Source organism: Phycodurus eques, chromosome 5 (assembly GCF_024500275.1).
Source record: "Phycodurus eques isolate BA_2022a chromosome 5, UOR_Pequ_1.1, whole genome shotgun sequence".
In the NCBI taxonomy this organism is placed as follows: Eukaryota; Metazoa; Chordata; class Actinopteri; order Syngnathiformes; family Syngnathidae; genus Phycodurus; species Phycodurus eques.
The window spans coordinates 25,534,690-25,549,150 of record NC_084529.1 but is presented as its reverse complement, the minus strand read 5'-3'; the positions used below and the strand labels follow the sequence as shown (position 1 = coordinate 25,549,150).

General features: G+C 41.8%; 1 protein-coding gene across 15 annotated transcripts in view; it reads right to left on the bottom strand.

Moving 5' to 3' along the window:
- Nucleotides 1–14,461, bottom strand: part of plekha7a (pleckstrin homology domain containing, family A member 7a) — a 115,885-nt gene that overhangs the window by 14,441 nt on the left and 86,983 nt on the right. For all 15 annotated transcript variants that reach the window (XR_009768650.1, XM_061678322.1, XM_061678323.1 and 12 more), the window contains 5 exons: nucleotides 12,708–12,791; nucleotides 5,580–5,633; nucleotides 2,449–2,514; nucleotides 483–563; nucleotides 251–400 (listed from right to left, as the gene is read on the bottom strand). Coding sequence is in view for 14 of the 15 variants with exons in the window: in XM_061678322.1 (XP_061534306.1) it covers nucleotides 251–400; nucleotides 483–563; nucleotides 2,449–2,514; nucleotides 5,580–5,633; nucleotides 12,708–12,791 (435 nt within the window). In the remaining variant the exon portion in view is untranslated. The remainder of the gene's footprint in view (nucleotides 1–250; nucleotides 401–482; nucleotides 564–2,448; nucleotides 2,515–5,579; nucleotides 5,634–12,707; nucleotides 12,792–14,461) is intronic.

Here is a 14,461-nt window from a genome sequence, read left to right as displayed (position 1 = left end):
AAAAAGTAAATACCAAGAAATTAAAAATCAAATAGACAACCTAATGAAATGAAAGGAAATTGAAAAGGAATTTAAAGAATGAATTTCAAGGAAAATTTAGATTGAATTAGAAGAAATGTAAAAACTGGCATAAAGGGGTTGCTATGGTAGTTAATAAAGAAGGCACAAAGCAAGGTCCATATAAAGGTATGCTTGGATGAGTTTGGCGTGGAAGAACAAGCCCATCAAACATTTATTCATTCATTTGTACCGTGGAGAGTCGGGATATCTGGGCCCTGATGGAGACCAGGTCTTCCTGCAGCAGTCTCTGCTGGTAGGCGATCTTGTGCACATGGGCGGGCTGCTCATGAAACAGCTCCATCTGCTGGTGGCACACGTCCAGCACGCTCTCCAGCTTGTCCTGAGGGGTGTGCTGTGTCATTTATATCTGTATGGTTTTATGTTCTATGGTGTGTGGCTGCTCAGTGACAACACGCCTTCACCTTATCCTGCTTCAGTGCGCTGATCCGCATTTCCAAATCTTTCAGGATCTTGTTTTGCTCGCACAACCGACTCAGTTTCACCTGCAGGGGGCGTTAAAGACCTTCTGAGTTAATATCAGAGCTTAAAAAGATGAATAAATGCCAATAAAGACTGTCAAGCAGGTAATTTTTCCCCTTCTTAGGGAGTATCAGAACAGAGCAGTAATAGGTGGGGCGGGTATGTAGTTTGACACCAGCAAACTCAACTATTCTCCCAGCCTGTTGTGTTGGAAGCAAGTATTGCTGAAAAAGCTGAAAAAAATGTCAATGAACGAGTCAAGCAGGCATTTTTCTTCCTGCTGAGTTCATATCAGAGCCGTAACAGATGCACGCCACGCCAGAACTAGTTTACATGTCACGCCCGACCTTAGGTTGGTGCCGCCTAAAAGCGCACGTCGCCGTGGCAATATCCCGCCTTCACTGTGTTCCGAGTCAAAGGCAAAGACGAATAATCGCCAGGACTTGATTTAAGGTCATTACACAAAGAGGATGCGTCTACCTGACACCTTGCATTACAGTCAGGGAGGCAAAGCGTCTCATTAATAAAAGTGTCATTATGCGGGAGCAAAGCGTGGTTCACTTTATCAAGCATGAACATTTGTGTAATAATGTTCCGACGGGAACAAAGTGCTCTTCCATGTAGGAACTTGAACTGGTCACCATATGAATAATTGATCCTGCTTTTTAATTTAACCAACAGTGCCATTGTTGGATGTCATCCAAGTATTCATTTTACACTCATAAATATAGAGATACTAAAACGTCTGTCCTCAGGCTTTACAAACACAGCAAGGCTCGCTTTTCATTAACAGTCAAGAGTTCTATTAATTTTTAAAGTGTATTATAAGTACAAAGGAAGAACTTTACATCGTTGGATATCAAACTCGAGTTAGAAGGTGTATTAAAGTCGGACGTGCAATAAGGTGAATTAAGTCCTACTTACACCTGAGGATCGATCAAGCACTAGTTACAAGGTGAAGTCGTACTGGTTATAAGGGCAATTACATTTGTACTAGATGTAATGTGAAATTAAGTCATAGTCATTAGAAGGGGAATTAAAGATAAAATAGTTATAAAGTTAATTAATCTCATGCAAGTTATAAAGTGAATTAATCTTGTACTAATTATAAAGTGAATTAAAGTCGTACACTTCTGGGGATCAAGCACTAGCTATAATGTGACGACACAAGTGACCTCACTTACAAGTTTCTCCGATCGTTTGGCTTTTTTTGGTTTTGTTTTTCTGCTTTGACTTGCGAGCAAACATTTGAGATATGAGCGCTGTATGGTAGCAGTGAAGGCCTCTTACTTCACAACAAAGTTTGACAGATAATGAACAATTCTTCAAAAAATAAGAGGCTTCAAGGTGTTTTTTGGCAATCCCAGTTGAAGTTTACCGTCATGCTAAACAAAAAAACTAATACAACCACATAATTGTGCCTTAAAATCCACCTATCTTAATGTTAATACATAACGGTCAAATCTATAGACGAGCTAATGAATAGCATCGATGTGGCGGTGTTAATATGCTTTAAGTAATGGATGCTGAAACAAACACTGCAGCAACACATGTAGATAAATAATATAACAATATTCCACAGGCATATATTCTTTAGTTTCTGTGAAAAATGACGAATATTACTGCAGCTTACTGAATCAGTCGTTGGGAAACTCTTCTTTGTTTGTGTCTGCATGACTGTATTATACTGCTCCCCCCAGAGGCCAAGTCACACACGGCAGAAGGAACCAGAATTTATTAATAATGATGCACGATCACTTATTTCTTTACATTGTATTTAATTATGTTATTACAGCATGTTTAAAAAAGTACAATATTTTTCAGATTAATTAGTCATACACTAAAGTATCGAGCTAGTTATATGAATTAAAGTCGCCTTGTAATAATGTGAATTAAAGTGGTACTCACATCCACATCGCTCTCAGCGACCTTAACGGGCATCCCCGACTCCTTTAGCATTTTACTTCCAGCCACCTGAAAAAGGATCAATCCACATTTCACGTCTTCCTCAAAGCTACGGAAAGTGAAACAGTGCAGAAACTAACGTAGATTGAACGCAGACTGCGATGCTGTGACGCAACCTCGCGTGCATGACCACAAGAACAACAAAATAAATCACCACGTCGCCTGTTGCCATGAAGACTACGATGGACACTTTGAAACCCCGCACGAGTGGACGCGCCCACGAAATCACATCGACTTACATGGGGCGGTCCAATTCAAACAAATGACTTACAGCGGGGGTGTCAAACTCATTTTTGTCGCGGGCCACATTGTAGATACGGTTTTCCTCAGAGGGCCATTATGATTGTAAAACCATATCAATGTTGTATCGCCTCATCATATTACACAGACAACAAATTGATGGATAACTAGTTTTGAAATTAGAAGTCATGGATAATGGTTTGTTCAACTATTGTTCAAGTAACTGTAAAAGGGGTTTGGAGGAAAAACATGCTTACAATAGTTCATTACTATTTATTACATATGAATATTATAAGAAGAATCATGGAAGTTGACGCACATGATTTGCTTCCGCGGGCCACACAAAATGATGTGGCGGGCCGGATCTGGTCCCCGGGCCTTGAGTTTGACACCTGTGACTTACAGGGTTCTACTGTGCGCTCATACCAGTCGCCAATGTGGGGTGGGTACTTTTTATGGCAGCTCGTTTAGGCAGCAAATTAACTCACGGAATGGAAAAGTTAAGTGTTACGTGATGTTGGAACTACTACGGGACATACACTTCTACTTGTACCTATTTCAATTACAGTTATAATTTACAGCCCGTTTGAGGTAGAAAATTAGCCCGTTTGAGGTAGAAAATTAACAGCGTTCAAATGAACCCTTTGCTGGTTATAGCGAAGCAGTGAAATCCTTGAGACTAAATTCAAAATGATCGACTACACTGATTTTAAGTTGGTGTGAAATTTTTTGGAAGCGCTAACTCACTCATACGTTTATGTGTATCTGTATGTATGCATGTTTCGGTTACTGTAATAATGTTCAACCTCCTGTGGTGGAAAACTACTTGAGTACAAAGTAATTGCGCCCTCTGTTGGTTCAAAATGGCTTTGTGGATAAAAACGTGAAAGTATTCAAATTCAACACGATTAACTGAAGCTAATTTCGGTAGTTGACTAATTGGACCTGATTTGATAGTATGAGCAGGACATGTTGGAACATGTAATTTAAAATTATTAAATTCTACATGCTCAATTAACGTCTGAATGACCAAAAAAAAAAAAAAAAAAGAAATTATTATGCCTATCGATTTTTATGGCAGCCGTGGCACTACATAACTTTGTACTTCTGTACTTTTACTTGTACTTGTTTTGATTACGGTTCTAACTTACTACCCAATTTGGAAAATAAAATGTCTGTTGGTTCAAAAATGCTTTGTGGATAAGAATGTGACCGTGATCAAATTCAACATTCATTCATTCATTCATTTTCCGAAACACTTATCCTCACGAGCTATCTGAACTGGTCGCCAGCCAATCACAGGGCACATATAGACAAACAACGATTCGCACTCACGTTCACACCTACGGGCAATTTTAGAGTCTCCAATCAACCTACCACGCATGTTTTTGAGATGTGGGAGGAAACCGGAGTACCCGGAGAAAACCCACGCAGGGAGAACATGCAAACTCCACACAGGCGGAGCCGGGATTTGAACCTTAGTCCTCAGAACTGTGAGGCAGATGTGCTAACCAGTCGTCCACCGTGGCGCGCCAATTCAACATAATTAACTAAATTGATAAAGATTTTTTAAAAAAAGAAAATAATCAGTCATGCCCGTTGATGTTCATGGCAACCAGACAGAACATATACTTGTATTATTTGTTTACCTGTTCTAATTACTTTTTTAATTTAAAACCCGCTTGGGCAGAAAATTACTTGTTTGAATTAATTGTGCCCTGTGCTTTTTGCCGTACATTTATTTTTAGACAATTAAATTCTACCTGATCAATTAAGTTCAACACAAAATAATTTATACAATTATCATCCCCATTGATTTTTTTTGGCAGCCCATTGAAGGCAGCAGAAAAATCTGGCCTGATTTGAGGGTATTGTATTAGCAAGGCATGTTGCTGGAACCACTACAGAGTTTTACACTGATATAATTTTACTTGCACCTTTTTAGATTACAGTTTTAATTTGCAGCCCCTTTAGGCAGGAACCTATTTTTTGTTCTAGTTCAAATCCATTGCGCTCGGTGCCTGTTGCTGTCGCCATTCAAAAGACACACAGTGAACCCTGTGATTAATCTATTAATATAGTAAGCAAATAGAAATAATTCAAAAGTAATTAAATATAAGTAAATCCTTAAGAATAAGAACAAATTGATAAGGCAAAACGATCATGACTGCTACAAATATTGTTCATCCATCAAGTGTTGTGATCACACAGTAGAAAGCCCGGCGTCATGGCAACACAAGGTGAAGCATTTCAGAGATGGTGCTAGAAGCAGCTGGCTTATTTGCCACCACCGAGCCACAGCCACCACAGCCACAACACATGCACGGCCGAGCCGTCCCATGCCCACTTTGCTACACCGGCGTCTTCCACATCACTGTGTGTGTGTGTGTGTGTGTGCACGTGACAATGAGTGGGAGGGGGACACACATGGCGGCAAGACACGTGATGCTGTTCAAGCATCAATTGAACAGTCGCCTTCACATGCACGAGCACGCTGTATATGGAAGTAAACAAACACGCTCCCACGCGCACACATAGCTTACGGTCATTAGAGGCCTGAGAGGCCCAGCAGTGCAGTGTAGTAGCAAACTGTGAACTGCAAGGATCAGGGGCTCTAGAGCTCTGATCTGTGAGTCAAAAAAAGAGCGGCAGTCACATGATGGTGGCCGCCTTTGGTTAAAAGACTGTGAATATTGTTATTATTTTGATTATTTGTGAGCTGCATGGTTGCATTTAAAGTTGTGACAGGGCTGGAGACGCGCTGGGCTAACATGCGTCAGGGTTGTTTAAGCACGTCAGCGATGAGGCAATCAATAGAAAAACTAAGCTCTGACCTTCAGGTCCAGATAGTCCAGGTCCTGCTTCAGCTGCTTGTACGTGTCGTCCACCTGCAACCAAAAAATATTTTCATGTGACTACAAATCGCAATGTGATGATAAACGGTATGTGAATGCTGAGCGATTATGTAACAATCTCAAAATGCCAAAGGAAGAATTGCATTTTGTACTTTAAGGCTAACAGTCAAATTATTGGCAAATAAAACATATAATAGTCAATATATTTGCAACCGATTTGGATACTTCCGATTTCCCCGCAGCCTTAAACGCATCATAACTTCATCGTTAAATGAAAAAACATGTCACTCCAATTTAAAAAAACACTTTTATCTGAAAAATATTTTTTTTTATAAATGTTTTTATCTGAAAAAAAACAACAAAACTCCCAGGAAATTTGAACTGCAGATCGCGTTTTCTTTTCAGCATTTCTGGCAATGCCATGACACGATTACGTTTACAATTTCACCTTTGATCTTGTTGTAGAATCCCCTAACAATATTTTACAATCAGTAAGTGTTTCATCTGGAAAAACATAACATTATTGGGCAAAAAAGATAATTGTTCTTTCTGCATTCACACTCGTATCAAGTAATATTTGCACGGATGACGAAAATGCCTCAGCCGATTTACAGTGAGTACGGAAAGTATTCAGACCCCCTTAAATTTTTCACTGTTATATTTAGCCATTTGCTCAACTCTGTTATATTGCAAACATTTGCTAAAATAATTGAAGTGGCATATTGACAGAAAAAAATTTAATTGTTGAAATATTTGCAGATTTTTAAAAAAAGAAAAACTGAAATATCACACAGCCATAAGTATTCAGACCCTTTGTTCAGTATTTAGTAGAAGTACCCTTTTGAGCTAATACAGCCATGAGTCTTTTTGGGACTGATGCAACAAGCAACTCATACATTTAACTCGGGTGCTGTACATTTCTTCTGATCATCCTTGAGATGGTTCTACACCTTCATTGGAATCCAGCTGTGTTTGATTATATTGACTGGACTTGATTGAGAAAGCCACACCCCTGTCTATATAAGATCTTACAGGTCACAGTGCATGTCAGAGCAAATGAGAATCATGAGGTCAAAGGAACTGCCTGAAGAGCTCAGAGACAGAATTGTGGCAAGGCACAGATCTGGCCAAGGTTACAAAACAAATTTCTGCTGCACTTAAGGTTCCTTAAGAGCACAGTGGCCTCCATAATCCTGAAATGGAAGACGTTTGGGACGATCAGAACCCTTACTAGAGATGGCCGACCGGCCAAACTGAGCAATCGGGAGAGAAGAGGCTTGCGAGAGAAGTAAAGAACAACCCAAAGATCAGAATCAGAATTATCTTTATTTGCCAAGTATGTCCAAAAAACACACAAGGAATTTGTCTCCGGTAGTTGGAGCCGCTCTAGTACGACAACAGTCATTTGACAGAGAACACTTTTGAGACATAAAAAGACATTGACAAAAAAAAACAGTCACTGAGCAGTAAAGGGTTGCTAGTTATCTGCTAAAGCCGGTACATTTTTTTTTTTTGGGACAATTGTGGAAAAAGATGCAGAGTCCTCTAGCACTTAGAGCAGTTCGATTGACTAATATTGCAATAGTCCGGTGCAATGACCATTGTGCAAAGGGCGCCGAGACTTCAAGGAGTGTATACAGTGTAAAGTGACGAGTAGTGGGATAATCTGGGACAATGTTGGTTGTGCAAATGTTGCCGATACTCCTCAATCAGTGTGCAAATGGAGCAGATGCTCAACAACAGATATCCAAATAGTGCAGCATGGCGAGACAACAGTGAGTGCACGAGTAATGTATTATTGGCCCGACAGAAATGTGACAACGAACGAACTCAAGTAAAAAAATTGCCAGCATGTTCTTATGGAAATGTAGGTTAGGTCTTTAAGAAGTTGATCGCAAGAGGGAAGAAGCTGTTGGAATGTCTGCTAGTTCTAGTTTGCATTGATCGGTAGCGCCTACCTGAGGGAAGGAGTTGGAGGAGCTGGTGACTGGGATGCGGAGGGTCCGAGAGGATTTCTGGCATCATGCAAGTCCTCAAGGTGGGTAAGGGGGTACCGATAATGCCTTTCAGCAGTTTTGATTGTCCATTGCAGTTGGAGTTTGTCCTTTTTTGTAGCAGCACCAAACCAGACTGTGACGGAAGAACACAGGACTGATTTGATGGCCGCTGTATAGAACTGCCTCAGCAGCTCCAGTGGCAGGCCGTGCTTTCTCAGAAGCCGCAGTAAGTACATCCTCTGCTGGGCCTTTTTGAGGACGGAGTTGATGTTGGTCGCCCACTTCAGGTCCTGAGAGACTGTAATTCCCAGGAACTTCAAGGTCTCGACAGTTGACACAAGGCAGCTGGACAACGTGAGCGGCAGCTGTGGCGAAGGATGCCTCCGGAAGTCCACGATCATCTCTACAGTCTTGAGCGTGTTCAGCTCCAGGTTGTGTCGGCCGCACCACAACTCCAGCAGCTCTGCTTCCTGTCGATATGCAGACTCGTCACCGTCCTTGATGAGGCCGATGACAGTGGTGTCATCTGCAAACTTCAAGAGTTTGACAGTCAGGTGCACTGAGGTGCAGTCGTTCGTGTAGAGAGAGAAGAGCAGCGGAGAGAGGACACAACCTTGGGGCGCCCCAGTGCTGATGCTGCGTGTGGATGAGCTGGCCTCCCCCAGCCTGACCTGCTGTGTCCTGACCGTCAGAAAGCTGTAAATCCACTGTCAGATGGCAGGTGAGACACTGAGCTGGAGAAGCTTGGATGAAAGGAGTTCAGGGATGATGGTGTTGAACGCTGAGCAGAAGTCCACGAACAGGATCCTCGCGTAGGTCCCTGGACTGTCGAGGTGTTCTAAGATGAAGTGCAGTCCCATGTTGACTGCATCATCCACAGACCTGTTCGCTTGGTAGGCAAACTGCAAGGGCTCCAGCAGGGGACCTGTGACGCTCTTGAGGTGGTCCAGCACAAGATGTTCAAAGGACTTCATGACCACAGATGTCAAGGCGACAGGGCTGTAGTCATTTAGACCCGAGATTGCAGGTTTCTTGGGGACTGGAATGATGGTGGAACGTTTGAAACAAGATGGCACTTTGCACAGTTCCAGAGATCTATTGAAGATCTGTGTGAAGACTGGAGCGAGCTGGTCCGCGCAGACTTTGAGGCAGGATGGGTACACATGGTCTGGGCCTGCCGCTTAGTTAATCTTTTGTTGTTTGAAGATGCGTCTCACATCCTGTTCATGGATGGTTAACGCAGAAGTCAGAGGTGTGATTGTGGTCAGGGTGCATCCGGATGGGTGTGGGGTGTGAAAGTGTCCTTTTCAAATCTGCAGTAGAAGGTATTCAAGTCGTTGGCTAGTGTGCTATTGTTCTCATCTTGGGGATATTGTCGCTTTTAATTAGCCAGCGATTGGAATGCATGCCAGACTGATTTAGAGTCGTTAGCGCTAAACTGTTTTTCCAACTTTGCTGCATAGTTCTCCTCTTTGCAATGTTAATTTCTTTAGTCAGCTGGTTTCTAGCTCGATTATACAGGGCCCTGTCCCCGCTCTGATCTGCGTCCTCCTTAGTTTGGCGACGCTGCTTCAGTTTAGCAGTGAACCACGGCTTGTTGTTGTTGAATGTGATCTGAATGTGGATCTGCAAGGAGGAATGGCAGATGATCCCCAAATCCAGGTGTGAAAAACTTCATTCCCAAAAAGACTCATGGCTGTATTAGCGCAAAAGAGTGCTTCTACTAAATACTGAGCAAAGAGTCTGAATACTTACGGCTATGTGATATTTCAGTTTTTCTTTTTTAATAAATCAGCAAAATTTTCAACAATAACATTTTTTCTCTCTCAATATGGGGTGCTGTGTGTACAGTAATGAGGGAAAAAATGAACTTAACTGATTTTAGCAAATATATGCAATATAACAAAGAGTGACATTTTTAATATGGTCTGAATACTTTCCGTACCCACTATATCTTTGCACAGAAGTGTTGCCACTTCCACAGCCACAATTCTAATAACACAAATCACTATAAAACATTCGTCTGGACTGGGACTGACGATGTCACATCCACAGTCACCCAAGCAGCCAAAGGAGAAAGCAGCCAGGGAAGCTACATGCTACATGACAAAAAAGCACCACACGAAAGCCGGCCAGCCAAGAACATGAGACACACTGCTGCTTCTTCGTACACATGAAAACGTCCCAAGATGACTGATGATGAAGACTGGAGGTAGAGGCTGCCACTAAACACATTGTTGACCTTGACTGTCAACTATGAAACGATTTAATCGTGGTGAGACGTCAGAAACCTGACTTCATGACCATTTCAACAATGGAGTCCAAAATGTTTCCTTACGAGGTTGCATACAGAAAAATCAAAGGATGCAAGGGTGACTTGGATATTTCTCAACTTGAATTCATGAAACACAGTAGAACCAATCCATCAAGCAATACTTTATATTATATATTGTTAATGTAATTTGTTTTTAAAAACTGCTACATCGCAGCTTTACAGTAAAGGTGATGAGGCACGTAGTTTAGGATTTTGGGGTGGCCCACAGCCGTGTATCCCACTAGATTAGATCCGACCCTGCACTTAGCAAGTGCTAATCATTTGCGGTCTGGATGGGAGGGGTGAGTGTCAGCCTCCAATAACACTACAAAACATCACAAGATTTGTTGCTCGTCGTTTTATGTTGTTTTTTGAAAAAATGTCTAAAAGGGTCCTAAATGTCACTCAATATAACGACTAAAGTGGTGACACTGAGGAGCTGCTAGCTTCGTCACAACACATTGACTTCCAAAGGCTGCCGTGTTCGTAGCGAATAACATTAGCTAACGGTGTTACGAGCATTAGCTTCTGATAACCGGCAATTGAATGTTCAGCTCTGCAGTTGACGTGGGGGCGGGACCCCTACGTGACGCTAATGAACAACTGCTTTTGCGGCTTGATGAAATGCTGCCTCTGCGAGCGAAAATGCAATTGAATCTTTATGGCGCTTTCTGTATGGGAGGGATATGTCATTTCATTTGCAGTCTGGACTCGGAGGGGTGAGTCTCGGAGTCTCTAGAACGGGAATGTCAAACTCATTGTAGTTCGGGGGCCAAATGCAGCCTAATTTGATGTCAAGCAGGCTGGAACAGTAAAATCATCACATACTTAAAATAGATCAAGTTTTCCCTTTGTTTTAATGCAAGGGTAAAGTACATTCAGAAAACATCAATATTTGTCATTTTTTTATGATTACACAAAAAAAAAGAGATTCTTAAGATAAATGTGTTTCAGTTTATCATCTACATTTGTGCATAATACCTGATCATAGTGATTGTATTTAATGGCATAAAACAAGTCACAGGTATTTGGAACTGAAAACGATTGTATTGCACTTAAAATTAAATCAATTATGAAGATTTAAAAATTATTTTCTCTTCATTTTTTACATGAGCAAATTCTTTCTCAAAGTTCTCCCTAACCCCAAATGTATTTTTTACTTTCAAATTTATCCTGCAGGCCGGATTGAACCTCCTCAGGGGCCAGTTTTGCCCTGCAGACCGTATGTTTGATACCTGCTCTAGAAGAATCCCATTACACCAAAAGTGGCTATATTTGTTGCCAGTCGCTTTTTGGAGAAATAAAGTTGCTAGAAGGGTCGGAAAAGTGGCTAAAAGAGAAAACATCGCTACTTTGGCAAACACTGTGTAGCCGCTCGCTTTGTCGCAACGCTCCATCTCCACCCCAGGTCATCGTGGTAACGAAAGCTACACTCGGCCTTTGCAGAGACAGAACCACCTCACCAAAACAGAGTGATGTACAGTGTGCTGTTATTCTTTGTCCTTTGTGTATTTTTGATCGTTACGTGTACGCTATGTGAATGATACAACGGGTTTCTTTCATAGGGGCAACCTCTACCTGGCCTCGCTATGGTGAAGGCGGTCGGGCGGGCCGCCCACCTGGGTGTCGGCCAACAGACTGAGGTGGGTTAGCGCAGGAGGGGGGCCGACGGCGACGAGGGCGCCGGCGGCTGACAGCCCGTGGCGCTGCAGCTGCGCCAGCGCGTGCTGCCGTGCAGCCGTTATCTTTGCCTGCTGGCGGCGCAGCTGAATGAGGAGCAGGGTGAGCTCGTCGGGCTGTCCGCCGTCATCATTATGACCACACACACACACCAGAGTGTTACATTTCCACCAAGTAGTGCAGTTCACTTCAGTTTCCTAGCGCACACTTATTTTACCGTCATACGATGAGAAAGACACTGATTTAACTTAACCATAACCTTGAAACCCTAACGCAGGCTTGAAATCTAAATTCTGATTTGAAACACCATTTCGAAAACATAACCTTTGCTTAAAAGACTTATTTAAAATCCTAACCCAGGCTTTCAGCCTTAATTTTCAACCATGACTTAACCCTCACCCTAGTTGAAAACTCCACTGGAACCCTAAAAACCTAATTTAAAACCATACCTCTGGCTTTACCCCTGAAACCTTTTGAAACCATAACCTTGGCTTGAAAGCCTATTTTGAAAAGGAAAAACCTTGTTTGAAAACCTAACGCAAGTTTGAAACCCTAATTAAAACCCCAAACCTCATTTGAAAGCCTAATGCTGGCATGGAACCCAAACCCCAACTTGAAACCCTAACTTGGAACCATAACTTGAAACCCTAACGCTGAATAGAAACCCTAGTCTGATACCGTAACTCTGGCTTCAACCATATGACGTTTGAATCCCTAACCCAGGTTGAATTTGAAACCCCAACTTGAAAACATAATACTTGACTTGAAACCCTAACCATAATTTTAAACATTAACTCTGGCTTGAAACCATAATTTGAAATCTAAAACCTTGTTTGAAGCCCGAGCACACATTTAAAACCCTAAACTGAAAACCTACCTTGAAACCGTTAGCCCCCGTTTGAAACCATAATCCAGACTTGAAACCCTAAATCTGGGTTGAACCTGAACTGACTTGAATTGCAAAAAAGCCAAAGTTAGAGGATCAGTACTACAGTACATCACAGTTAATAAGTGCAGGCGTCATAGAAATCTTGGACTTGTACAATAGTGGTTGTTAAATGGGTTGAGATGTTTTTTGTTTTTTTTAAAAGGACATTTTAGTTGAGTCAGACGTACCGTTTTGCCGTGGAGGCTTGGCGCGCTGACCGTGTGCGTGATGTAGTTGGACGGAGGCAGCGAGCGCCTCTCGATGGTGGATGGCTGCAGCACACAAAGCCCATTTAATATAATTTCTATACTGAAATATGTCACTACACCAAAGACAATACAGCATTTACTAAACACAGTTGTAACTGCTCTCCCGGACTGTGTGGCCACTTGCACGGAAGGCACCGATACAATAATAATAATGGTCAGTGGCGCAAACGTCCATTGTCACAATGACTGACACGAACGCGTGTCATTAAATGGTCAGGCAAAACAAATGAGCACTTGGTGACAAACTCTCCCAATGACATTCACGTGTCTACTATTTTCATCATTTCTCGGTGAAATGACCCTTGTTTGAAACCCTAGCCCAAGCTTTAAACCTGATTTTGAAACCCTAACCCTGACAGTGTTGGGGAAGTTCATTTTCTACGCGTACTAGTTTAAAGTTCAGTAAAAAAAAAACAAATTTAAAAGGAACTAATTCAGTTCGTAGTTATAATTAAAAAGTTTGAACTAAGTTAACTTGTTGAACTATTTCATAGGTTGTTGGTTTTTTTCTCAATATGTTGCTTACTGGCATTTCCCCATTGTTGCTACAAAGGTCCAGAAGATCATATAGTGTCTATATATGGTGATATATTTTTAAGGCCAAAATATAACAAGTTCAACACCGAACCCTGACATAAAACCTTCATTTGAAAACCTAACCCTACCTTTGGACACTAAATTGATATCCAAACCCTAGTTTGATAATCCAAACCATGTTTAATCCTAAAACCAGCGTTAACCCTGGTTTAAAATCTCAAATTTGAAACCCTAAATCTTGCTTGAGGCCGTAATCTGGGTTTGAACCCTATTTAAAACCTCTAACTTGAAACACAAACCCTGCTTTAAAACCCAAATATGAAACACTAACCCAAGCTTGATATCCTAGTCCTGATTTGAAATCCTAATTAGAAAATGATAACATCACTTGGATCCCTAATTTGAAACTGTAACCTGTGTTCAAAACCTTAGTTTGCAACCCTAACCCTTAATGAAAACCTTACTCTGAAACCCCAATCCTGGGTCGTGGATATGCTGGAGCCTATCCCAGCTAAGAGGTGTGGTACACCCTGAAGTGGTTCCCAGCCAATCGCAGGACACATACTGCATAAACAAACAACCATTCGCAATCACATTCACACCTACGGACAACAGTCTTCAATTAACCTACCATGCATGTATTTGGGATGTGGGAGGAAACCAGAGTAGCAGCCATGGGCAGAACATGCAAACTCCACACAGGCGAGGCCGGATTTGAACCCAGGTCCTCAGAATTGTGAGCCAGACGTGCTAACCAGTTTTCCACCGTGCCGCCCGGGCTTGAAACCACAACTTTAAAACCCTAAACTTGGCTTGAAACCTTAACACTGTTGAAACCGTAGCCCTGAGATGTAACCCAAACATGAAATCCTAACTGAGGCCTGAGTTAAATCATAATCCTGCGTTAAAACTCTTGATTGAAACGCAACCCTAACGTGAAACCCCAATTTGAACTCTTGATTGAAACCCTACCCTAAAGTGAAACCCTAATTTGAAACCATATCCCAAACTCCAAACTCTAATTTGTACCTAAACCTGGTATGAAATCCTACCCCAGGCTTGAAACCCTTGTGTGAAACAGTAACTCTGAAAACAAAACCGTAACCCTTGTTTGAAATGGTAACCTAGGGTTGAGA